Genomic DNA, 25,883 nt, shown 5'->3' on the forward strand with positions numbered 1-25,883 from the left:
CAGGTAATGTTGTCATCTCAAAAAAATACTCTACTTTATGAATGCATTTACATTTTTATTTTGTTGCAAAATAAAAAATAAAAATTAGTGCAGAAAGTCAGTGCTTCTCAATGCTGGTCCAGAAGAACTTCCTGTTTCATTTTCTATTAACACCGAGCAAATGTTTTAACAAAATACAACGAAGAGAAAATTTGTACTCAAATCGAAATATTAAACGATTATATTTAAGATTATATTATAACATTAAAAAGATTTTAACATAAACGAATGAAAAGTGCCTTTGGACCACTGTTTACATCTTGCAAAGTGGTCTATAGGCATTCAAAATCTACAGTCTTTCTGTTGTGGGAAAAAGGACCAAAAATATTAAGATGGTGCTTTCTAGAATATGCCACCGACTAGCAACTGCAAGTCATGGTTCAAGGTTGATAAGTAAAGTCAAGTAGCTGCAGCTGTAAAGGAAAATACATGTTCTTCCAATAGAGAACAAATAAAAATCCCATATCCTTAAATTGCTCACGTCCCATGATGCTTTGCGCGAAAGATGGAAGAAACTTCCGGTTCAATGTAAACAAACGCATTTCTGCTGTATTTGAGGTGATTCGTTTATAGCAGAATGTGAATTTACACACTAACAGCACTTATAAACTACATCAGCATTATTCCCAGTACTTTATAGAGGTATGGGATGATGATTTTAATACTTGAAGGCGGATATTTAGTCATTTTATTTATTCAGTTGTTATAGCAGTAAACCAATAAGCAATTTGAAAACAATGGACGGTTTGCAATGACTTTACATGATGTCAATTGTGTGCTATTTAAAGATGTGGTATATATATATTTGTATTTAAAAGCGAACTGCAAACGTCTGATAAATCTGATAAATATTATACTAAAGATCACATGCAAAAGATGCCTTTATACATTTTTAAATGTTCTTTCTACGTTTTGTACAGAAGTCGATAAGTAGAAGAAATATCTATTTACATCAAGCATATCAGATGAGAAATGTGGTCCACATGATGTATTATATTCCAACAGACAAAACACTTTTAAAAGACAGTAAAGAATCCTTGTAAATCCAGTTTACTGTCTCACGTTTTTACAGAAGACGTGAAATATTTATTGAAGTGAAATAAGCTTCACCTGGTCGTAAGCGCAGCCACGAACAGCAAGATTTGCTCATCATTATCGATTTTTTTTATTAATTAACACATGAAACTTGTACCTTTTCTATGATCTTTACTTGTAGTTCCCATAATATTTGTCAACTTCTGCTTGTAACTACAGTAGTAGTAGTACAATTTGTTTAGTCACCAAGTGGACTCCTCTATATACGCAAAACTTTTGCTCACTTGAACATGTTCTGTTGTCCGAGCAGATAGAAAATTGAGCAGCTGTACTTTTTTGTAAAATCCTGCATGCAGGTGCAAGTTGGTCATAAAAACTACATGCACATTATAGCTTTTCCAATTGGCTCAATTGTTCTTTAGATCTGAATGCGATGGCTATCTATCATTATTAAAATTGAAAGCTGTACAGTGTTTCAAAAAGTGTACTATGCATTCTTTATGAACAAACAGATAAGGACGGAGAATGTGCAAAGCTTTGCAAATGACATCTCTTTAATTCTTCAGAAATCCACAGTTGTAAATCTGTAAAGCTTCCTGCAGAATTCTGCAGGTGCAGGTTTTGTTTGGGTATAGATATGTTTAGGTAACATTTAGAGCATCATAGTTTTCCTCTTATCTCTTTATGTATGCATGATTTATTTTCTTTATTTTAAGATTGTGCAACGTGGCGTTTGAAGCCAGGAGATGTTTTAATCATTAAGATTCTTAATGATGACACCAAATTCATTATTAATAGGCACGGTTTCTCCAGTGACTGGGGTGGGCGAGTGGGTATTAGCACTAGCCCTGTGCTCTCTATTTGATCTCTGTGTAATTACCACTTTTCTTTTTTCTTTCTTCATAGGCTTTAAATAGTGAAACCCTGAAGAAAGGATTCTTCCCTTTTTCTACTCCATTTCCCGGGGCTTTGTTTTTTGTTCTGTCATCCTTTCATCTCCATAGAGAAGAACAGTTCATTCTGCATTTGTTCTCAATATTCAATTACGGGTGTCAAAAGGAACTAGTGTTGTTCTAAAAAACAAAGAAAATAATAGTATTATTTTTGCTCCGAAACACTTAAATCACAGCACAATTTTGCATGTTACTCTTTTGAACTATTGACTTCTTTACAGAAGAGCCACCTCACTTTCATATGGGGAAATTGTGTCCGGTGTAAATTCCCAAAGAAAAAAATAAGGGATCCCAGAAACCCATATGTAACATGTATTTGTTATCAGTGTGATTCCCATAAAAAGTGTTCCAAAACCACTTGTTTCACATTTGATCAAAGTGTGATAAGCATCCCAAATTTATTGTAGTATTATATCATGTTTCATCATCAAATATTATAATGATCATAAATGTAATCATACATTATGTATGATATATATGAGGCCTAAAATACATTTTAAAATCGTATCAATTCAATCTAACAAATTACATATTTTACATTTCAAGTTAGTTATTTATGTTAATCCTTTATTGGTTTTATTACCATCATATTGTGCATTTTCTGTCCTTTTTGAGGACAAGAAGGTCAATTTCTTGAATGATTAAAATTTTGAAAACCCTTCTGTGGATGAACATCGATATTTAATTTCATTCTTTTCTCACAGCTTACATAATTCCCAAAAGCTTCAATTAATGAGCTTGAAAACAGTCAGCAAAATTAGGAAATAAATAGCACAAAGAATACTGAATGTAAGTAAGCAAAAATGGCAAAACTCTTTTTTATCACTTGTTTGTGTTGTAGCCATAAAAGGGTGCTGCAACGATGTTTCATGCATTCTGACTTCTGACTTTACAATGTTAAACGTGCTGTCTTCTCATGCTTAACATGGTCAACTTGTCAAAAACGAGTTGGGCGTATTACCTAGTTTCCCCCCCAGTGATTGTACAAGTATTTTCGAACGTATAAAGCTGTTTTGTAACAATTTTTCTTAGTCCCTTATTGGACAATTCTCCCGGAAAAGAATGCCCACGTGGCAGCATGGAGAGCAGGAGTAGGAGCATGCGCAGACGTCACTTTCAATTGTGTGCAGTAGCTCGAGAGATACAGAGAGAGAGGATATGTTCACAAAGTTCAGGTGTTCGTTTGTTTACTGCATTTGGGTGATGAATGTTATATAAACTGTGAATATAACGCTGGATTTGGAGATCGTTTGAAACTGATAAATGGAGCCATCCCAGCGCTATAAGATGCCAGACATGAACCTCATGCGTTGACTGAAACTGATGTCTGTGTTTTGTTGACAATGTGCTTTAGTTCAGTCTACCGCTCCCCCCCCAGCACGCGCCGTATGATTTTTGAAGTTATCTTACAGCTGTATCTATCTTTTATAAATGTGATCAAACTAAATACTCTTCGAAGATATGACGTATGCAATACGACTCCATAGGTACTCAAGATTAATATGAGATTTGCCCCGTGTGTCAGGACCGCTTTAAAATGTGTGACTTTTAAAAACAGATACATTTTTTACATTAAAACACTGCTAGAAGTAATGTTATATTATATTACCAGGTGTTCAATGGTTATGTGTAAATATTATGGAACTATTAAAATATATATATATTTTTTTAATAAACATGCTGAACAGCCTAGCGCAGCCTAGCGTGAGTTTGAGCCAGGTCACGGACCAATTGCAGACAGGAGGACGTGTTCAGGAAACCAAACACTGAATTATTCTTTCAATTGGGTTAGGTGACAAGATAGTGGTACAGAAATCATTTCACCTTTAATAAAAGATTGCTATTTTTGTCAACGCAGCTTCCCGATAATACATTCTGTCAACGACACTGTCTTTTCTGCCTCCGTAACCTTGCATTTGCGGTTTATGTCGCTGGTTATTACTGCAATACAGCTGCGCCAACAGATTAATAATATAACCACAATCCAGATTTGCTGCAGTGCAACTGTTGTCCTTCAGAAGGAGGATCACTCCCCAGCGCCTCAAACAGTGAAAAATCGAGTATGACACAAACGTAATTGCATGGGAAGTAATCAATTAGACACACAATTGGAAGTGACCCGGGGTCTGGAAGCCTCCGCACGAAAGATGGAAATGAGTGTTGTGAACGCACCAACAAAAGTAATCTTCTTTTTTCCTCTTGGAGCCCTTAACACAGACTGCGCCTGGCCGAGAAGAGAAACAAAATGGGGAAAAGAAGAAAGAGGGAGAGAGACAGACGTGTGTCTGAGAAAGTCACTTCCTGATCTCTCTCTTTTCTAGTTTTTGGCTTTCATCTCCTGTGTGCTGTTCCAGAACGCTTTCATGAGACGTTGAGCAGGACTCATGGAGGTTAATGCATGATCACTGAGATATTCTGCTTGAAATGGTGCAGGCATTTAAGAGTAAAAATGTGGAGCTACCGCTGTGTGTACAACCCTCTGTGTGTGTATACAAATAAAAGGTAATTTTTAAATGGTGCTTTCAACAAATGCTGTACAACGGATGACCTAAAACTCTATGCACATTTATTGAAATCTACTGAAAAAAATACTTAAATTAATCTATTCTTTTTGCTTTTTAAACAAATGGTCAGTGACTAAGGTACTTGACCTAAGAATTGTAATCAAAGTCTAAATTTATCTTAAAATTTTGATTTGCATAAATGTATCTTTTATATTAAAACAGTAAACTGTACGTCAAAATTAAACACAAAAAATATGACAATGTAGGCTAAAGGGGTTGCAAAATTAGAGTACAATATCCTTCTTTCAGGGCACAGATATCCTGAAAGTCATGTAGCCGAATACAACGGTGTTGCGTAAGAAAGTTGTTTAAGAGCAAATCTACTGTAAAAGTGAACAAAAGGGCAAGAACAGCACACAACAAGAAACTGTGATCGAGTTATTGTAAGAGACAGCCTGAGGCCCAGCAGAACTCAACCCCAGAAGAGCCTTTAAAAGACTAGCACAGTTTTATGTCAGAACCTTGAGAAAGCACAAAAACAAACCTCAACAAAAACAAAGTCCTCTTTCAAGATAATTTGCTTTACATAGAAACCTCAATGTTTATATTACATGAATAACAAAAAAGTGAAGCTCATCTGAAAATAGGGACAATGAGCAGTATATCTACAACTTGAATTCTGTAAAAAGTAATAAGAGATGAATTATAAAAATATATAATGATAGAGTAAATAAATAAAGCTGCTAGGGAGGTGAAATAAAGAATAATGCAATCTATCTTTACACAAAAGCCAAACAATACTTAAAATATAACACTTTTTATGAGACAAAATGTAATTTTGTTCATTTTAATTTTTGTTCTTCTAAACTCACCGATATCGAACTTATCAGGTTAACGCAGTGCATTATGGGATTGCTGTCTCTGTGAAGAAATACAAACAAAGCTTCCTTAGAATATAGGCTAACTAAAAAAGTCACTTAAATGGATGCTCCACCCAAAAATTTTAATTCTGTCTTCATTTACTCACCCTCAAGTTGTTCCAAACCTGCATAGAGTCATGGGTGTGTTTTGGGCGTGACGTGAAATAACCAAAAAGAGTCTCATCCCCCATTCCCTTTAAAAGCCAAATGCACCTCCACCGTGGCGCTTTTCTATTTACATGGCGGAGTTTGCATGACCTAAGACTGAAAACTTCTCCACAAGCAGACCATATACGGGACAAGCATGATATTTATGCACACATTAATGATCATTTACATTTTAATCCTTTAATTGTTCATATTTAGAAAGGTCTGTGGGCTGCTGCAGGTCTCTCTCTGTGTAAAAAGCAGAACGTACGTGCGCTGTGCATCCGCCACATATTACTTATGCACTCTTTAAATAACAAAAACATTTTTGATGTCAATTTCAAATGCCTCAAAATTGCAACGCACAACTAGTGGGTGTGAACATACCTCACCCATGGATACACAAATGAGCATAAGTGCATTTGCTATTTAAACAACATGGCGAAGGACGTGAAAATTTCGTCAGGCTGAAACTAGCAAAAAGCACTCACGTCGCTAGTGCCACCGGATTGCACCAGGTGTATGATAGGGCCCTTTGAAGAATGAATATTTCTAGGGCACCTTTGACTTCCATGTTTTTGACTACCAAGTCAGTGATGTCCCAGAAATGTCAGTTGCTAACATTTTTCCAAATATCTTTCTTTGTTTCCAACAGAACAAAGAAATGTATTCAGGTTTGTTAACAATTGGGAGGGATTTCATTTTTGGGTGGAGTATCCCTGTAAATGCTATGTGTTCACAGTTGACAAAATAATCATATTTGTAGTTAGAGATTTTCATTTGGGTAAAGAAAAAACTGCACGCAACTATAGAAAAGCTGTAAACTAGTTGAAAAAGACAGAAATAGAGAAAAAATGTATTAAATTCAAAAACACATCTGTTTCTTGAAGGCTGTTATTATTGTGAGGTAATTACCATCTTAACACAAGCATTTGTGCTTGGCTGCACAGAACAAAAAATAAAAAATAAATAAGGATAACGAAAAACAATAAAGACAAAAAAATATTTGCCTAGGCATGAAAAACATGTCTAATTCTTATGAAACTGACAACCCAGTGTCACTTTGAAATGTCAATGAAAAGATGTGAAGTTTAACCTTTGCCTTAGCAGTGGGACGGGGTATAATTATTACAAATCGCCTGCCTCCAGAGGCCTCATGGGTATGTGGACAAGAATGAACTGCTGCTTGAGGATTGACAAAGCAGACGGCACCATATTCTTAGAAGGATTTATACATAATGTATTGTCATGCAAAATAAACTCCATTTTAACTATGATTTTTGAGAACTGATATTATAAATTTTAATACTTGGAGTCGCCATAGTAAAATCTAAAAATTATATTATACACATTAGTTACCTAGATAACCCTACATGTGAACAAATCTTCTTTATAGGTTTAATCAACTACAAAAACATTCACAAACGTTATTCACAAATAATTGTATTTATGTATTATATTTATATTATTGTAATTTATGTATTTTGACTGTGTTTGTAATAATTAATGAGAACATTGATGAGAGCATCTTCATGTATTGTAGAGTAGTTAGTTGCATTATTAAGGCATTACATAAAATTGATGCAATTGTTTGTATTTCATCTTGGAACACTGAGTATCCTCTTAACAAACGCGAGTTAAGCATTTCGCAGGTAAATTACATACAATGTCAACGGGTATAGACACAAACTCGCTGTAACGTTTCCTGTGTCTACCAGTTTGCTTGATTAAATTATTTTATTAGGGGTGCCAGACAGAGTTACTGTCATTTAATCAAACAAACTTTTAAACTCCCTCAAGAAAACTACAACGGCCTGGGTATCGAAATAACCACAGACCCTTCGGTTAGGATTAAGCAAATTGAGATAAAGTGCAAAAAAACTCGTTCACCTAGCGATAAAGCCACAATGACGGAACGCAGTAAATCATCTTATTCATTTTTACTACTAGGTATATTCAAATTCCAAAATCATCAAATCATAAACATAATAAATTCATAGAAAAGTTGAGTTATCATCATTAGATCAAAAAAATCATAAACATAATACATTCATAGAAAGTTCATAAGTAGATCATCAAAGCATAAACATAAATTCATAGAAAATGACAGAAATCATCATTAGATCAAAAAATTATAAATTTAGTAAATTCATAAACAAAAAGGAAACAATAAATCATTAGAATGTCTCCCTTAACAAGAAAAATCCCGCCAGGGAACACATAGTAGTTCATAAGAATCAAATCCAGCCAATGAAAAGTTCAATTCAAGGGTGGGTAATCCCGCCGAGGAAAAAGAGTAGTTTAGTAGGAAGTAATCCAAAACATTCAGTTCCTTGCATCAAGAGAAAGCTCTCGCACAAAAGACCTCGCAGCAAAACAAAACAGTCATATAATACGATCCCGCATCCGCCACGGTATCCACAGCCCTTGTCATTTACTCACAAACTCCTTTTCATGCAGTTAAATCCCATTCCATGACTCGGCAATTCCGTAAGCAATTAATTAATCAGCGTTAGTTCTCAGACCTCCTTCCGTCTGAATACACCTTTGCGAAACGGTATCCTTACAGAGTATAAAAACGATCTGTCGGGTATTCCGTGCAAAAGGATAAATTCTCGATAATCCCGGAAATGAACAGTCTCTAGATCACCATACTCACTGACATAATTTTCTTTGCATGCGGAAAAAACAATAAAACATTGCAAGAGTCACCAGAGAAACCTCTACGAGATACTGTATGCCGCAGAGCAGACGCCATCTTAAAAAACGGAAGTACTTCCTAATAAAGGCATCTGTACGGATAGGATTGTTACCATAACCAATCAAATAACAGGAACCGTTACAAAAGAATGTCACTAAGGCTGTATGCATTTAAACATAAGATTGAGTTGGATAGCACTGCGAATGAATAGTGATACTATTTGAATTAACATATAACTATGTCTAAAATACGTTTCTAATAATGAAGAGTAAAAAATAAAAAACTGAATAAATGCTGGCTTAATGATGACATCGTCACATCGCGGCAGGCGATGCGAATGACGCGAATCGGGCGGCACGATTGCCTCGAACGTGCGTCAATCTCGTATTCTGCGAAGGATGAACCGAGTAATAAACCGGGTGGAACGCGATTGTTCGCGGTTGGTATGAACCCATCATTAACCTCCTGAAGTTGAAATAATTAAAAAAATGCTAGTTTTATAAAGAAATTCATTTGCAGGCACAATTTACATAACTTTACAGTACAATGCGTATACGTATAGACTTCAGAGAACATGCTCCTAAGAAGGTATAATAAAAAAAAAGTTGAGTTTTTTTAATAGCCAAATTAGTCATGTTTCTGAGTGCTCAAGACAAAAAGAAACTTCATTTTTAAAACTATTAAAAGAAATATACAAATACGATTACATTAAAAAGTCCCCAATCAAAGACATTCATACATTTCAAGAAGCTTTGAAAGAAATTAATTTTGATTTAATCTTAATTTTCATTTCATATTTAAATGAATAGCTCCATGTTAACCCAGCAGTGAGAACTTTTGAATCTCGGTCATAAGAGAAGTCCTGTGACTAACTCCCAGGCACCAGATCTCTGTCACCCACACACTGTCTTCAGAAAATCAATAGGGCAATATCGGAATATACCAACGAAATAGATTTTTTCCGGAACAATTTCTACCACCACAGATTTAACTTCTGGTAGCAACGCCGAAAGGCTCATTTGATCAGATTGTGGATTAGGCACAGGACAGGGAATAACCTTTATTCTCCTTGATATCGTTTACAGATGATATTGATCACTTTACACATCCCTGGAGAAGTGCTAAACACGAGGAACGAGATGATGCTATGACAGGGGATCAAAAGAGTCAAAATATGTAGCTCTGACCAGCACATGCAGAGGGAGAGAGAGAGAGAACGGGAGAGAGAGCGCTGAGTTCAATGCAACATAATGCTTAATTCAAGATGTATTTGTTAACAGTATGCTACTATTGGTAGTTTTAAAGTTTTATTAATTACATTACAGCTATTTCTCCTACTATCTACAAGCCCTCACTACTGCACTCTTACTGTGGTAAAAAGAGAGAGAAAGTTAAAGGTAGGAAGGTAGTGACAGCATATTTCAGGAAGGGAATGACACTGATGAGAAATGAGGGAAATGAGCGAGCAGAGGTTCTGTATCATCTTCTTCCCCATGGGCATGGCTGGGTGTTCAAACACTCCTCGACTCCCCTGCTGTTCCATAGAAGACTGCCTGAGAGAGGAGATCACGCTCCTTCGGGAGCGCCTGCTCCTCTCGATGTTCATAAAGACTGTCATCTTTCAAGAATGCAGTATGAAATGCAACGCGATGATGTAAGCACATTCGGGTTATGTACACGCCATCGCTTGGATTCCAGAAGAGAGACTGGAATAAGTGGAACAATACACACGGACTGAATTATTTACCCGTTAAGCTGAACCGGTCTGCTACATCGTGTCTCTCTGCACTCTTTCATTTGCCCAGCATATGAGAGCAAGTGAAGATGTTTCTTGGAACAGAAACACTGTTTCGTAATAGCAAGATGGTGTTTGTCCAGAATAACTTTGGTTAATAATTTTAAACTTGCTAGAAATTACTTTCAATCTTCTTACATAGAAAATATTCAGAGGAAATACATTCAGTTTCGGGTTATCATGCCATTCTTAAAGACACTAGTGAAATCAAAACCAAAGTTATTTTCCTTTTATTAAAAATGAGTGAGCTGATAATAAACTGAATAGTGTATAAAGTTATCTTTTCTTCCTTTATAAAGAATATGAGATTTCATAGTAAAAGCGAAAAGGCGAAGTGAGTACTCCGTTCCATTAGTGGCACCATACATCTTTTTTTTATTCTGGTGGTTTCTGAAAATTTTGTATCTAAAACATTTTTGACCAAACAACTAACAAATAACCGAGACCGAGGTCTGAACTGTATTTAAGCCATATTTACTGTACAAATGTCAATAATCTGAACACTAATTATAAAACATTACAATTGCACCTGCATTTCCACACTTGCATGCCAGCATTAAAAAACTTTTGCCAATGTGGTGTGAAGCCCGACTCTAAATTTTGTGTTTGACTTCTACAGAAGTTAACAGTACGAGAGATGGTCATCAAACACAATTATCTGACATTAAACACAATGTTCCCAATTATGTTGACATATTAAAGAGTACATAACTAGGGAGTTTTAAGCTCCTACTTTTGTTTATGGAGTGTCCAACAACAAGTTTATGTACAGAGATGGTGTAAAAACACTATTATTTCGTAATAATAGGTAATTATTCTAACCTTGCTTCTAGACTGACTCTCAAATGGTTTGTTGCCCTATTCATCAACTAATCCCCTCCTTCCCCTTCCGACCATTCTTATATGATTGGTCAGATCGTCTAGTCTGCTGTGATTGGTCTACCACGAAGCTACGGTTTGGGGGAGAAGAGTGAAGTTTTTCCCAGCATGCCTAGCAAAACGTAGGCAGGGACTATATGTAGAGACGTAAATCCGCAACGGTTCGTGTATCGGACTAGGGACGACCCGTTTGCCTGATTCGGAGTCGACTCCAAGCCAATAACTTTATTATTCATTCACACTCGGATTTACAACTTGGCAGACTCCTTACTTGCAAACATGGCAACATTACACACTGCATGAAATGAAATTTTCATGATCTTATTTTATGTAGGCCTACTCTTTAATGCCATAAATATGTTTTTCTATTTTCCGAATGATATTTGTCTATTTTTTGCTAAATATGTAAATAGTTTACAGAGATTATTTCTTCATATATACAGTATGTCATTGGCATATTTCATGTTTCCAATATTCAAAATACGTGTAAAACATATGTACACTGGGTTCCATATACTGTATGCTTAACAATGGCCCTAAACAAACTTTACTGCACTATAAAGAAAACAGCAGTGTCTGTATGTTTACGCCGAGAATGCTCATGCAAACACTATCCAAGCCTCTGTTTACATCTCTTTCACCTTTATAAACTTAAAAGATCTATTTGTTTATATAACCTCAACCACTTTTGAAAAACTGACAGATCTGAACTATAATAAAGACTTCATATGAGAGCTGAACAGCAGTGCTGTTATTAAGATGGTCAAGCTCTGTGATTCTCCACCCAACCTCTCAGAGAGTTTTATGGATCCAATTCCAGGTGTAGATATTCAGCAGTATTTCACTGGCACTGCCAATGGCCATGCCGTCCAATCCTCCAGCTAAAGCTTTTTTGATGGAAGTTGTGCGAAATCAATTTAGCATGATATCCATATTCATGAATAATCTCTCTTTGTTCTGCCATAGATATCGAGGAACACTCACCAACTTCACAAAAGCCCTGACTGCAAAAATTATTTTGTAAAAAATGAAGTCATAAGCACAATTGATATTTCAAGCATTTAAGCATAAACCTTAGGATCAAAAGGACTTTAAGATCCCGAGAAACACAAACTCAATCAAGCGTGTCTGAACTTTTGACCGTTACTGTACATTCTCAGTCAAACACAGTTAGTCATATCCTGATTCATGACTTTAGTACAGATGCATTCGGGTGAATATCAAAGCAAACGACAAACTCTCCTTTACGAAGACGTGATGATCAAAGCCATGCCATTTTGTGCTCAATCAAGAACGTCTCAAGTGAGTGAGAGAAAACAAAATGCTAACAAATGAACGTAGAACATGTGACCTGGGGACTCACCCGTGAGGTTCTTGAGGCCGAGCTGATGGAGACCGAAGTTGCCATCTCGGCGGTAGTTGAGGAAGATAGCCAGCCCGTAGCGGTCTTCGTATAGCCTGGTCCCGCGAATGATGCGCAGATTCTCCAAGGGCAGATAGTCGAACTGATTCAGCGCCACGAGCACGTATCCGGTCACCTCCCGAATGGACTGCAAACAGGACAAAGCAAAGCCATTAACCCAACAGCACAGAGGTGTTTTCAGTGTTACAGATATATTTGTTCGAAGTCGAAGCCTGTAATTTCTGTGTCACCGGTGGCAAATAAAATTACAAAAATATTGACTTTTTCCCAAACGCTCCCACATTCTGCTATTGTTTAGGAAAACAGGTGGCTCTGTCATGAACTCACAACACTAGTTGAGTCAATGATGATAAACACAATTCAGTCAGGTTCCTCAAAGAGACAACAATTACGCTTGGGAGGTTAGTGAGCACTAAAATAACGCTTCTGATGTGGAGATTGTAGTTTCTACTAACTGGGGAAGTCAAGTTGAGCACGTATTTTTTTTTTTTTTTAATCAGATGCAAAAAGTAGATTTGCAAGGCATTTGGAGGCTATTACGCGGATAAAAGATAGAATTCCTCTCCGCCCACCCTCGAATTTCAGTTACCTCACTTCAGGCCCTTGTTGCTATCTACTTTGGTAGTCAATGGTGGCCAAGAACTCTTTGGTAACAAACATTCTTCCAAATATCTTTCTCTGTGTTCATCAGAATGAAATAGATTTATGCAGATTTGAAACAACATGACCGTGAGTAAAGGCCATGCGTCCGAAATTTCTGCACGATAAAAAATAAATATCACAAAAATAATGTCAATCACATTAATACTGCCTCCGATGTTTTTATGACGGTCGAAAATATCGGAGGCAGTATTAATGTGATTGACATTATTTTTGTGATATTTATTTTTTATTAATAAAAAATTGGGTTTGATTTTCGTTTTTCGCATCCGTAGCAATTCGACAAACCGGACAAATGAGCTACTAATATGAAAAAAACGCACACAAAAATTTCAGACTGTATGTGCAAAGACCTTGAATGATGACAGAAGTCTGTTTCGGGGTGAAATGACCACCCCCAACAACAGTGTTTTCTAGGTATAACTTTTACAGGCAAGATCAATTGTTTCTCTGACAATACTTTTAGTTCTTTATTAAAATATATCGGTAAAACAGTATTAACATGTTCTATGTGTGTTTCATAATTGCACTTAGGAAGCTGAGTCAAGTCAAGACCCTAGACAATATTAATTACAATAACCAATACAAATGCTTTATTAGTGTGCATTTTTTGGTACAGTATATTAAAATAAAACCCATATTTCCTGACACGCTAGTTTGCTAATACAGTATGTCCATAAAATACTTTAAAAGTACCTTCAATGTTTTGCCTACTCTACACCATTCTCTGCACCATGCACCATGCACCAAATCCCAAAGTGGGGTTTAATATAAGTGTCTTTATTCCCAGCAACCTGTTTGAGTTTAGGTTCTTCCAATTAAAACTGTGCTTAACTTTTTGGTTTGACATCTTTCTAACAAATTTGAATTATAAAGTGCCTTTAATGTACAGTTACACACAGATTCATCTCAGGGCTCTCAGCTCATCAGACACTCCTCAGCTGAAGTGTGTGGAGTGGGCAGCAGTAGGACACAAAAAGCCAAAGGGTATTCTCACTCTCTCTCTCTCTCTCTCTCTCTCTCTCTCTCTACACTCTATTAGACTGAAAACGATCATGGGGGTGACTCAGACCCATCCAACCGCATCTGTGAGACCCTCACCGTGACATACTAGTGCCAACACAGCGCCTGTCATTACGGAAGACACAGTTTCATTCATTTTGACAGAGCACCTCCTGCTGTAAATGATGACACTTTTGGGGGGGTGGAATTAGCCCTGAGGAAGTCTGTGCATTGGGAAGTCGTCTCATTGACAGCAGTCAGTAAGCGTGAACTTCAGCTCAGAGCCCATGCTGAGTGACAGGGCCGGTCCTGCAGCTGTCATCATTTGATGTCCAGCTAATGGGCAGAGACGCGAGGCCATTTTAGTCTGAGCTTTAGTCATTTATCTGGGTTAATGAACTGTTTTAATATGCGCTCCGACTGCGCAGATATAGCAGGAAGAACTTCCCGCACATGTGCAGTACGCGGGGTATCGCTGATGGTGGGCATGAGGATTTTGTCAAGTGCCGTTATGGGATACATGGGAGCAGATCAGATAAGCAAGAAATGTCTTGTAGACGACTTCATGAGATGTAGTATGAGATGATATACAGTATACGGCCCCTACTGCAACTTTATTGTTTCATAAACATAGTTTGTTTGTTCTATAGGCCACTTCTGAAAATGTAAACAGGTTCAACGCTCTTTCAACGCTGATCTAGGCGAACTTCTGAACAAAATACAACCAACAGAACATTTATAAAAGATGTAATATGTTAAGTGAATATCTTTCAGACAAGGTCATTTTAGTTTTATCAAACTTAATACTTTGAAGTCGTTTCTGTTGGGTTTCTTTTTATTGACATTTTGCCTCAGAAATAAAAGAAAAAGTTTAAAGGTACTGAAAGTATAATTATAAACAAAAACTAAATACAAATAAAAATAATACATTTTATACAGCAAAATAAAAAACGAATAAACAATAAAAAGTATGTAGACAAATAGATAAAAACTAAAGATCTAAAAATAAAAACTAATTTAAAATATTAATGAAACTGCAAAAAAACTTTTGTATTATATGTTTGAGATATAAAACACTGAAACCGCAAATGATTCTTCTGGACCAGTGTTGAAATCTTGCAAAGTGGTCTATAAACATCATAAAGAAAATGTAATATTAAAATGTTTTTGTGACATTGATGATCAAAATTACAAACTTTTTTGTTCAAATTGATAACTGATTTAATAAAAGTAATAGTAATAATACTAAGAATTGTAAGTATACAATACCGTTCAATGCAATACTTCCATGTTGCCAAAGTATAAATAGTACTGATTTGTTGTAGGGTGTTTTGTCACAACATAATTTCTATATTTATACATTCGTCATACATTTCTGCTATTCCATACGTTTGCAGAGGTTACAATATTGTAAAATGTGGGAAAAAGGGAAGATTAAGTGAGTCTTAACTTTGGCATGTTAGTATTTTGTCCTCACAACCGTATAAAAATTGCGCAAACATGACTTTCTACAGTAAGTGTTTATCTAATATAATCTTTATTGAGCGGGGTGGAAAACCTGGAGCGGATTAAGAAAAGATTAGAACTTTACTGGGATTTGTAGTCAAAGTAAACAACAGACTGATTAGAATGAAGGGGAAATTGCTGTCTCTCCACTCACAAATTCGAATCCTATCCTACCGAGACTTTTGAAAAGTCTGGATAAAAGTGTGGACACTAGCCAAGCCTTAGAGGGACCCCAGCAAGGTCAATTTCCTCTTCCTGTCATTACGGCCAACAAAAAGCCAATGCACTACTGCCACATCCTGCCATCAACTCTTGGTCACCAGGAACTAAACCCATCCCAGTTACCTAGCAACCTCTGGAACCTGCTGCTGTCTAAGAGACAGAAAAAGGAAAGGACCTAAAAAGCAGAAGAGGAAAAAAGCTACATCTCTGTTGCACTACTCCTAATTTAATTAAAGGATTACTTTGCTGAGATTTTCCACACACCCTATTTGGCTTCCCATGTTCACTTTCCAGCACCATTTAATTCCTCTTTCTCAAACTAATTTGTTATTTTCAAGCCAGTGGATCAATAGTACCCAGAGTAGAGGAGCAGAGGAGGAAGAAATAGGATGAGAATGAGGACACTTTTTCTTCTCTTTGTTTGTTCAATAATGAACCACATAAATAAAGGTAAACACCTTGTTGTGATTACAAGCTCAGTTTATAGCTAATGGCAAAGTGTCAATGAGAAGCTCTTACCTGCCATTAACAAAAACAACACATCCAATATGACTTCACGAGAGAACTGCTACATACATAATCAATGGAAAATTAGATGCTTTATTCAGTTTTATAGTACATTCAATGCAACTGTAACGGTTTACTTATTACTTATTGTTGTGTTGTTTAAAGAATATGTTGAATATGTTATTGTTTTATGTGAAGTAGTTGAGGTTTAAAAAGTACAGAGCATCTTTTCTGTTATTTTGTCCTGTTTCTCCAGTTTTCATTTTCTGCAAAAGATTTGGGAGACATATTATAAGTAGTCCACAGAATGAAACAAAAATTATCATTTTACCTAAAGACATAATTTAGAAAAACTAAATATAATTTTGAAATTGTCTCCAAGGTTGTATGTGGATTTGTCTAAAATGGAAACCACAAATAACTGTAATTTTTATGTGCAATATATCACGGACAATCAACCAATACATTTTGGATAGTCAGAGGCTAAGACCCTTAGAGGCCCCTTATTTTTAGAGCTCAGAAAATAATGTTTTAAAATAATAATGAAATAAAAAATGACAATTCTTATCTTTTTCATGAAATATTGCAGCGTTTATAGAAATTACGTTATGATGTGTGTAACTGTCTTTTTAAGATTTATATACTCTCATATCTTCAGTTAAAATCTGAAAATGCACTTCCGCCCTGAAATGACCATCCATCTCAAACCACGTTAATTAGACAGCATCTGTTAACTCCTCCCCTTCAACTATAAGTCTACCACAAATTTATTATCGTTTTTATACATCTAATCAATCCGCAGTAAAAAATGCAAGCCAAGCCCACAAATATTCTCCTTTGAAATTCCCTTTCACTCGGAAATACGTCAGAATATGGAAGTGAAAACAATTGCAACTTCCTGTTCACGGGGAGTTAAAATCCCAGTATAAAACATTTCAACAACAATGATTCGAGATATTTTTATTTGAGTCAGAGTTTATATTGCACACATATCTGTTCTGTTCTGTTTCCTTTAACACTTCTGCATATCCAGTCTGTTATTTATAGGCTGACAACAGAGTCCAAGGATGCTTTCAGGAACCAATAAGAGAGGCTCTTTTACAGGTGTGCTAATAGAGCACTTAAGGAAATACCCAGCACTAGGAACCATTTGGAGGCTTCTGTTAGAGACTCCAGGCCTGTAGTCTTGATAAAGCCAATCTATAAATACAATTTATGCTCTTCTATGAGGCATGAGCTGGGGAGATAGGGGGAAAAAATAGGTCATGATGCTGGGTTTGGTAGCTCAGATGACAGTGGTCCACTTAAAGCTCTTGTGATACTGACAGGAAAAGGGCACCTTAACTTCAGAAGAGGACTTACTGTTGATACGGACCCTGTTAAATTTCATATCGACAGAACATCTGAAATATGAAGGGTAAAGTACTATTAGAATTATAGTATTTTTGTGCCTTTTAGCCTGTGTTGACGTATTTTCTATTCAGAAAGAAATGTGGGGTGCATATTCAGTAAATAAAGTGACTTGCTCCAATAGTTATATCGCTAGTTGACATTATTCTTATTCCACACACATTTGTTTCCACTTAGTTTGAATCTTCAACATTTTTGGCCCATTTTCCTGAAAGAGAAAGTTCAAATAGCCTACAGACATCTGGTAAAAGGCCAAGTAAAGCGTATCTGTGTACCTCCTCTAGGTTATGAAATAAGCAATATACAGCGAAGGTACTACACAGTAGGGGTGGGCGATATGGACAAAAAATAATATCTAGATATTTTTGGTGATTTTAACGATAACGATAATTACACGATATCCATTAAAAATGTGATTTAAAAAGGCAATTTAAATAGATTTAAAAAAAAGAGTTAATTCATCACTGATGATAATAATGGGCACAATGTAAAATGAAAACATTGCTTATTTATTTTCTTTTACATGTAAGTATTGAAGTAAAAACAATTCAAAGACATACAAAATACTAATTGAACTAATGTAAGAACATCAAACTCTGAGTAAACATTCAGTTGTACACCTCTGCTGTAACGTAAATTGTGCAGCATACAAGCAAGATGAAATAATAATAATAATGAACAAATAGCATCTGTAAATAAAGTACTCTGATCTGTAACATATTGCACACAACCATGTGTCCTTAGGGCCTTATTGCCTTACCACCTATGGCCTTATTGAACAAATACCTAACTTCAAGTACTGCCCAGTACAAAGATTGCAAAAAAATAAAAAGGAAAATCTGCCCAAAAGGTGCACTTCCAAATCAGATTATCTTAAATAATATAATATACATTTGTTAACAAATGACATCAAAGTAAACAAGGTCCACAATTTACAGACAAATAAACTATAGTCACTATTATTAAAGCACACACTGGCATGGACAGATTCTGAAACTTTATAGAACATTATAGGCAAACTGCTCACTGTTCACATGCAGATTTAGTTCAAATTATGAGCCAAGACAAATCCGTCATGATAATACAGGATGTATTCGGGTCTTGTCTTTTAAATGAAATAGCTTGTTGTGCAGTATTCAGTCGCCGCTTCTGTTTCTCCAGAAGTCGGCTTCGCGCATAAGCTACACAAACACAAGAGCGCGAGGCAACATGACGTCATAGTGGAGTGGGCGGTCAGGTAAACAGTTAAGAAACTCCCCTTCCGCGCTCGCGTTCACGTGCGCCAGGCACGTTCTCGCGTGAATAATTACGAAACAGCTCTCTAGTCACAGATTTCGATGGGTCACAGATTTCGGCACAGCGCCGGTGTTCAACTTGCGGGCGGCCATTCGCTTACCATGCCTGTGAGAGAGATGACGACGTGTATGCGCAGAACAGCAATCACGTGACGCCCTGCTGCAGCCTCTGAATGTGTGGCGTTTTAATGCGTGTTTTTTCGGAGTAATTTAAATACTCGATAATGAGAATTTGCACATCGTTTACACAACAAACTCGATATTATCGCAGACGATATATATCGCCCACCTCTACTACACAGCACATCTTCATGTAAGACAGTTTTTAACTCTCCCCTTTGTCATTTGATGAATCAAAGTGGCTACTAAATAACACGCAATGTTTCGCACTTAAATATCACGACCAAAAGCCACGCAACCGTTTGCGAATTTACCCCCGGGCCTACCTTTGAAAGCCAAACAGCACTCTACAAACTGAAAGTCATAGCTAGCTCGAACAGAAAAGGGAGCGAAAGAAACGAACAGATTCACAAGATTTCCTTACATTCTTTATCTTCTCGCCGTTAAAATGCTCTTATAGAGGAAGTGTGCCATGAAAACAAAACCTCCCTTTCACACCCCGAAACGTGCTCGGTGTGGAAATAGAGTCCTTCAGTCCACAAACAAGCGTGGAATGAAGAGACAAACAGGGATGAGAAGAGGGAAAGAGGAGATGGAGAGTTGAGCACGAGGTGAATGGTGAGTGCACAGCCAGTCGAGTGGATCAGCGTTGGCCTTCTGTATATTTTAATGCATAATTAATACTCCACCTGTTCCAGTTCAGAGGAGACAACAGAGAGGGAGAGACAGAGAGGTTTCCAGAGAAAAGACGGTAAATGTATAGCAAAGCCCATGGCCCTTTGCATACTGTTATCCTAATTACCATCATTTACATACATATGGATCTTGTTATGCCTGCTGGAAGGGTGGGCGGAGAAATGCACAGAACGTCCTGGGTTTGGATCATTGCGTGGACTCTCCCGAAAACTACAAGCTTAGCGTTTCTCCTCTGTCCTTTAAAATGACCTAAGGGTTTTATAATGAGTATGTATTTATCATTATGTTAATTTTAATTTGGAGCATTATAGTAACTTATAAGTGGAGTAAGTATCTGTCATTTATTAGCATTTTTAAAGCACCATGCAATAAACTGAAAGGGCAAGTTTTTTTTAAGGTTTGCCAAATCCGCGTTTTTTACACAGAACAGACGTTTGTACTGTAGCAACGGGATTTTTTTTCTGTTTGTTAAAGGTGGTTGTTCCCTGGTGGTTGTAGAAAGTCTATTTAACAGTTACTATTACAATGTCCTTAAAATGACATTTCATGCAGTGTGTAATGTTGCTGTGTGTGAATGTAAGAAGTCTGCCAAGTTGTTAAGCCGAAAGTAAACAAATAAAGTTATTGACTTGCGGAAAACGGAGTCAACTCTGAATCCTGCAAACAAGTCCCCTGTCGTTCTAATTTCATTTCCGGGTAAGATTTGCATCACTCGGTGCAATACCCGCCCACGTTCCATTTGTGACGCTGTACGCGGTAGACCAATTACAGCAGACTAAACTATCTGACCAATCAGGTCAGAGTAGGCTGACTGGAAGGAGGGGATTAGACAGATGAATCGCCGAACGAATCATTTGAGAGTCAGTCAAGAAGTGAGGTTATAATACCTGCCTATTATTAGAAAATTAAATGGTTCTTACATCTTGTATGTACTTAAACTTGTTGTTGGACACTCCATAACACAAAGTTGATATAATGCAAAATATTTACTAATATGTACTGTAATAATTTGACAGAATTTTCTGCAGATAGTTTTTTACAGCTGTTTCACCAGTATTTTCGATTTTGCACTGCATTGAGTTGTGTTCTAAAATTAAGAGAAATCTCCGTAAAATTAATGGATAATGTACTGGCAGCACTTTACCATTTTCCTTTGCAGCATTTTACAGTGTAGTCATTTTTGGTTTGGAACAGTCATATTAAGATTTTTGATTGGCCAAAGGGGTGGTTTTGTTACAAAAATCTGGCAACCCTGTGTATTATATAAGCAAATGTGATTTCACATTTGATTAATCGACCGATTTTCATGCACTGTTACTCAATGAGGTTATACTAAATATTTTTTACCTTAAAAATTATGGTTAAATACTTTGTACCTCTAATATAGGTGAATAAACATGTACTGTAAAATCCCACAAACCCTTTTTTTAGTTCTACGGGTAGAGTTACTGCTAAAAGAGGATCTATCATTTCCCAAAGTTATTCAATCCTGATCCCTCTCAATTCCATGTCCATTTATTCTTCATTTCTTTCCATTTATCCCTTTTGACGGAGACACCAGACTTGCTTTGTGTGAGGAATTGTGAATGAGAGGCGCAGCTAAGCGCTCTGCTTGATTCTCATTGGTTTAGACGGTGCAACAGACTCATGTCATCCTTGTTGATAAGCGAAGCCTGCAGGATATGTTGATTACCACAAAACATTCTGTGACAGTCAATATATGAAACTCCAGAGCGGAGTTGACAGAAAGGGAGCAGTTCTGTGTAATATCATATCGCAGGTTAATAAAATAGATTGTTGTATTTTGGAATAATGTCTGTCGGCTAGGTTAAAGATAAACATACAAATATTGTTTACATACAGAATCTGTTATGGCCTCAAATCTCAAAATCCTTTACTAATATATGATAAAAAAAGAGTCTGTAGACTTGAAGCCTTTAAAACTATTTTTAAAAAAATCACCCAAAGCTTCATCAGATTTGTCTTGACTTCATTCTCTATTATTATTTATTTAAATTACTAAATTATCAATACAATATTATTATTAAAATTAAGTAAGCAAATTTTTCCAAGAATGTTTTTGTATATTCATTTGCTATTTTCCTCAATAAATATCATGTTTTCATGTCCTTCTGTATTCAAAACGAATTTTGAGAAGTAAGTTGAGTAAGTATTTTGAGTAAGTTGACATGTTTTGAAGGAGTGAGCCGTCATCCAGATCTGACAGCACTGTAAACACTGGTTTCTATAGTCATTCTCTTCGAGCCTCTGCCTCAAACAGAGCAGACAGGAGCAGACTGCCGCCCACCACCAGAATGATGTCACCAATCATTGATGGAGCTTTGGGCTTTGATTTAGCAAACATGCTTTTCAAACCATCTGGCTCTGCAGAGACTTGATGCTCAAACATGATTTCTTTAACAGCGACTGAAATATGTTTAGGCAACATGTCTGGCACAGGAGCGCTCCATCTGTGTGCTCATTGAAACTGGTTTCAGAATATAATATAGAATAATATAGAACGGGCTTTACCAGATGCAAAGAGATGTTACGCAATAAACATTTCAAACACATGACCCTAGCAATACTGTCATTTAAATGCTCCAAAAAATATCCTAAAATTATGAAATATTTACAACCTAATCTCAGGAGGAATAGTGCAAATTGTGTATAAATAAGGTATATATTATTATTAGAAAAAAGCATGAATCAAGTACAATTTTAGAGAATTCAATTGGATAAAATCACATCCTATGTGAATAAATGTAAATTGTAATGAATTAGAGACCTTGTAAATAATAACAGTCACACAGCCTATTTTCTGATTTGTTAAATGAAGCTCATTTAAAAAATAATGTTGACAGAAAAATACTTTAGTTGACTGTTTTAGTGTCATTTTCATTTATTTTTTATTTTTGTTGTATGAAATAAATATGCATTATTTAAGTTTACAAGTAGAGTTGATTTGCCAAAACAGATCATTATATTTTTGTATGCTGTTATTGTTCCAATTAGTATCAATAAAACTGCAGTTGGGTTGTTTTCATTAAGTTAAAATAACTAAAAAATACCTTACTAATATCATTTTTTTTTTTTTTAAATGGAATCTGTTTTTGCAAATAAACTCTACTTCATCTTTTGACTTTTATTTGATTTGATTTTAAAAAATGAAAAAAAAAACTTTTACACCAATTTATTTCTCCTGACTATTACTTTTAAACTTCTTGACTTGTACAGAGTCAACACATCTGTAAACATAGTTATCTCTAAATTGCAAACAAACACTCACACTTGATATTAGGGATGCACCGAAATGAAAATTCAGGATGCACTAGGCCAAAAACATCTACCGAAAATTTGTTTTAAAAAATTTGAAATATTTTGTATTGAATTCTATTAATTACACACACTAAAACCACAAACATTAAGGAGAACATACAAATATACTTGTCCTTGTCATTTTTACCAATTATCTAAACATTGTAGTTCTAGAACTATTAGGCCTATATGCATAAAAGTACTCAAGTTATAGTCAAACTTATGCTCATATAATAAGTTTATGTACGGTGCGCAATCATTTTAATGAAAATAACAGGCAGAACACATATGGGCAGTAAATCTTTTCATGTACAAAGACCTAACATGATCTTCGATGATATCAGCACCTGCCGTCTGTGAAGAGTCTGTTGCATTTAAAGTTCGGCCTTAAAACGATCACGAGTCAATGCACGCAGTCGTGAATCACACAGAGCTTGCGTGTCATTTTCTGTTCGGTGGTTTTTGAGCATTTATTGTGATATGTTTAAGTTTTAGACTTTGTTATGGCACGCTTACACCATCGTCCTTTGATAACAGCTAGTGAGAGAGTGAACGCGAGCACTGAAGGGAGATGCAGCCGCTGGATATTTCCGGTGCATCCCTTCTTGAAATGTTTCATAAAACCATTAAAATTGGTTCACAAAATCACTTGAACATTTAACGGATCATGAATCTGAATCAAAACCACGAGAAAATCCAAATCGACACTTGGATTTGAAACAGAAAAGGCTTGTCTTGAAAGTCGGTTCGCATAATTTAGTTAATCGCAGTGAGTGTAAGGTGTCACAGGTGTAATACTCTTACAGAACACAATTCTGATTGAGTGGGTGGTCCCTTCGGATCTCACACACTCTTTCATCTCGCACTCCGAGGGGGTCTGAAAGAGTGGGCGTACTTACAGGGACGCCTCATTCAAAGATGGAGTCTGGCTGGGATTATGTGTTAAGAGCCGTGATTGCTGCTAGAGAAAGAAAGGCCTGTCACTCTGCATGAAGTCTATCTTTTATCCTGTTTTCCACCTCTTCCCCATGGACCCAAGATCACAACAGCAGAACAGTGGTGACACTAAATACAGCACTCTCATCTTCTCTCAGGAGACCAAGACCCGTGCGTGTGTATGCGATTTATTGCGACTCGCTGCAGGGAGACATCCCATAAAATCAGAATAAAAGGCCCTGTGTTTCCTCTGATGTCTTAATATAATCATTCATCTGTTTGTTTTATCTACACTTAATGAAAGCTAGAGTTGCTGTGCTATTATTGATTTGGCTCAACAGTAATTAAGAACGATGGCTATCTTGCCCCACTCGCTGACCCTTTCCATGATACACATCCTTTCCATTTACTCTTTGTCCTGGACATAAGCCCACATCTGACAGTCTCCCTCTCTCTTTTTAAAAGAATAGTTCACTTAAAAAAGAGATTTCACTCACCCCATGTCGATCCATGCTATATTGTTTCTTTTATTACTTATTTCTTCGATGAAGCACACAGATGTATAGCAGAATGCCCAAGCCTATATTTTTTCACACAGAAAAGTTCTAAACAAGAAAAAAACACTTAAATTCTCAAACAAATGGTCACGTTTCTCAAACTTGCTCATCATCAGTCACATGACACGAGAAAGAGGGATGTTGGTGTCAAAGATGCCTTGTTTTTAATTAAACTCAAACACATAGAACTCTGGTGGAGCATAAAATGATCAGCGAATAACAAAATAATTTGCAGTCTTTCGCTTGGCCTTAGAAAACTTGGGAATACATATACAAATTGTGCGTTCCCTTTTTTCCCGCAGAGAAAAAAGCTCATTTTGTGTTCACAGAAGAAAGACAATATGTGTTCGGAACAACTGACTGCGAGCAAATTACGTTTTTATTTTTAGGTGAACTATTTCTTTAAATTGAACCTTCATCAAAATCGTGTTCACACATTCCATTCATCCTCACGGGCAAAGCGGATTTGTCTGCTCCATTTGTCACTCCATTTTGTCTTAAAAAGCATTTTCGGTCTGATTCAGATGAGATTCAGTACACACTGTCTGTCTGTGTCCGTTCACTTTTCAAGTCCTCTGAACGCTGATGTGTCAAATATGTGATGCTGACAGTAATCGCAAAAAGAACTTCGGGACAAACCTTCACATTTTCATTTGATCTGTCACTGCAAGGACTTCCTCTGTTCCAGTTGTACTTCCTGTGCTGCTGTTTGGAATACTAAAAAATGGGAGTATGGTAGAATTTCTATAGACTCAAGAATGCCTTCTTTACTTTGTCTCTTTGGAAGAAAAGGTACACACAGAACTGCAAAGCTTTTTCATATGACGACTATGCAGTTAAACACCATTTGGCATTAGCTACTATTCAATTATTATTTATCAAACAAATGATTTATTTGTATTTATTCGAATTTAGATGCAGTATGATCTGTATCTGGCCAATGAGAATTTAAAGTACACCTTTGAAAGGTAAAATGTATCATGACCTATACAAGAAAAAAAAGAAGCCAGCAAATTATCTGATTTGATTCTGATGCATTAACCTCAAATTCTGCGGTCTGTTCTGTGTGCATTGAAGGTCAAAATCTCAGTGCTACATCTGAACCCAGTGGATATCACTCAGAGACGGAAGAACAACTTTGCGGGTGCCGAGCCTAGGAAATGACATCATCGGTGGCAGACAATGATGTATGAGCTTTGCCCTGACGGCTGGCATATCAGATTCTCTGTCTCTGAAGCAGATGTTAAATCAAGGTTTA

General features: G+C 36.3%; 1 protein-coding gene across 4 annotated transcripts in view; it reads right to left on the reverse strand.

Moving 5' to 3' along the window:
- Window positions 1–25,883, reverse strand: part of LOC130427232 (receptor tyrosine-protein kinase erbB-4-like) — a 243,296-nt gene that overhangs the window by 85,233 nt on the left and 132,180 nt on the right. For all 4 annotated transcript variants that reach the window (XM_056754500.1, XM_056754498.1, XM_056754499.1 and 1 more), the window contains one exon: window positions 12,337–12,523. In XM_056754500.1, coding sequence (XP_056610478.1) covers window positions 12,337–12,523 — 187 coding nt within the window. The remainder of the gene's footprint in view (window positions 1–12,336; window positions 12,524–25,883) is intronic.

Source organism: Triplophysa dalaica, chromosome 8 (assembly GCF_015846415.1).
Source record: "Triplophysa dalaica isolate WHDGS20190420 chromosome 8, ASM1584641v1, whole genome shotgun sequence".
In the NCBI taxonomy this organism is placed as follows: Eukaryota; Metazoa; Chordata; class Actinopteri; order Cypriniformes; family Nemacheilidae; genus Triplophysa; species Triplophysa dalaica.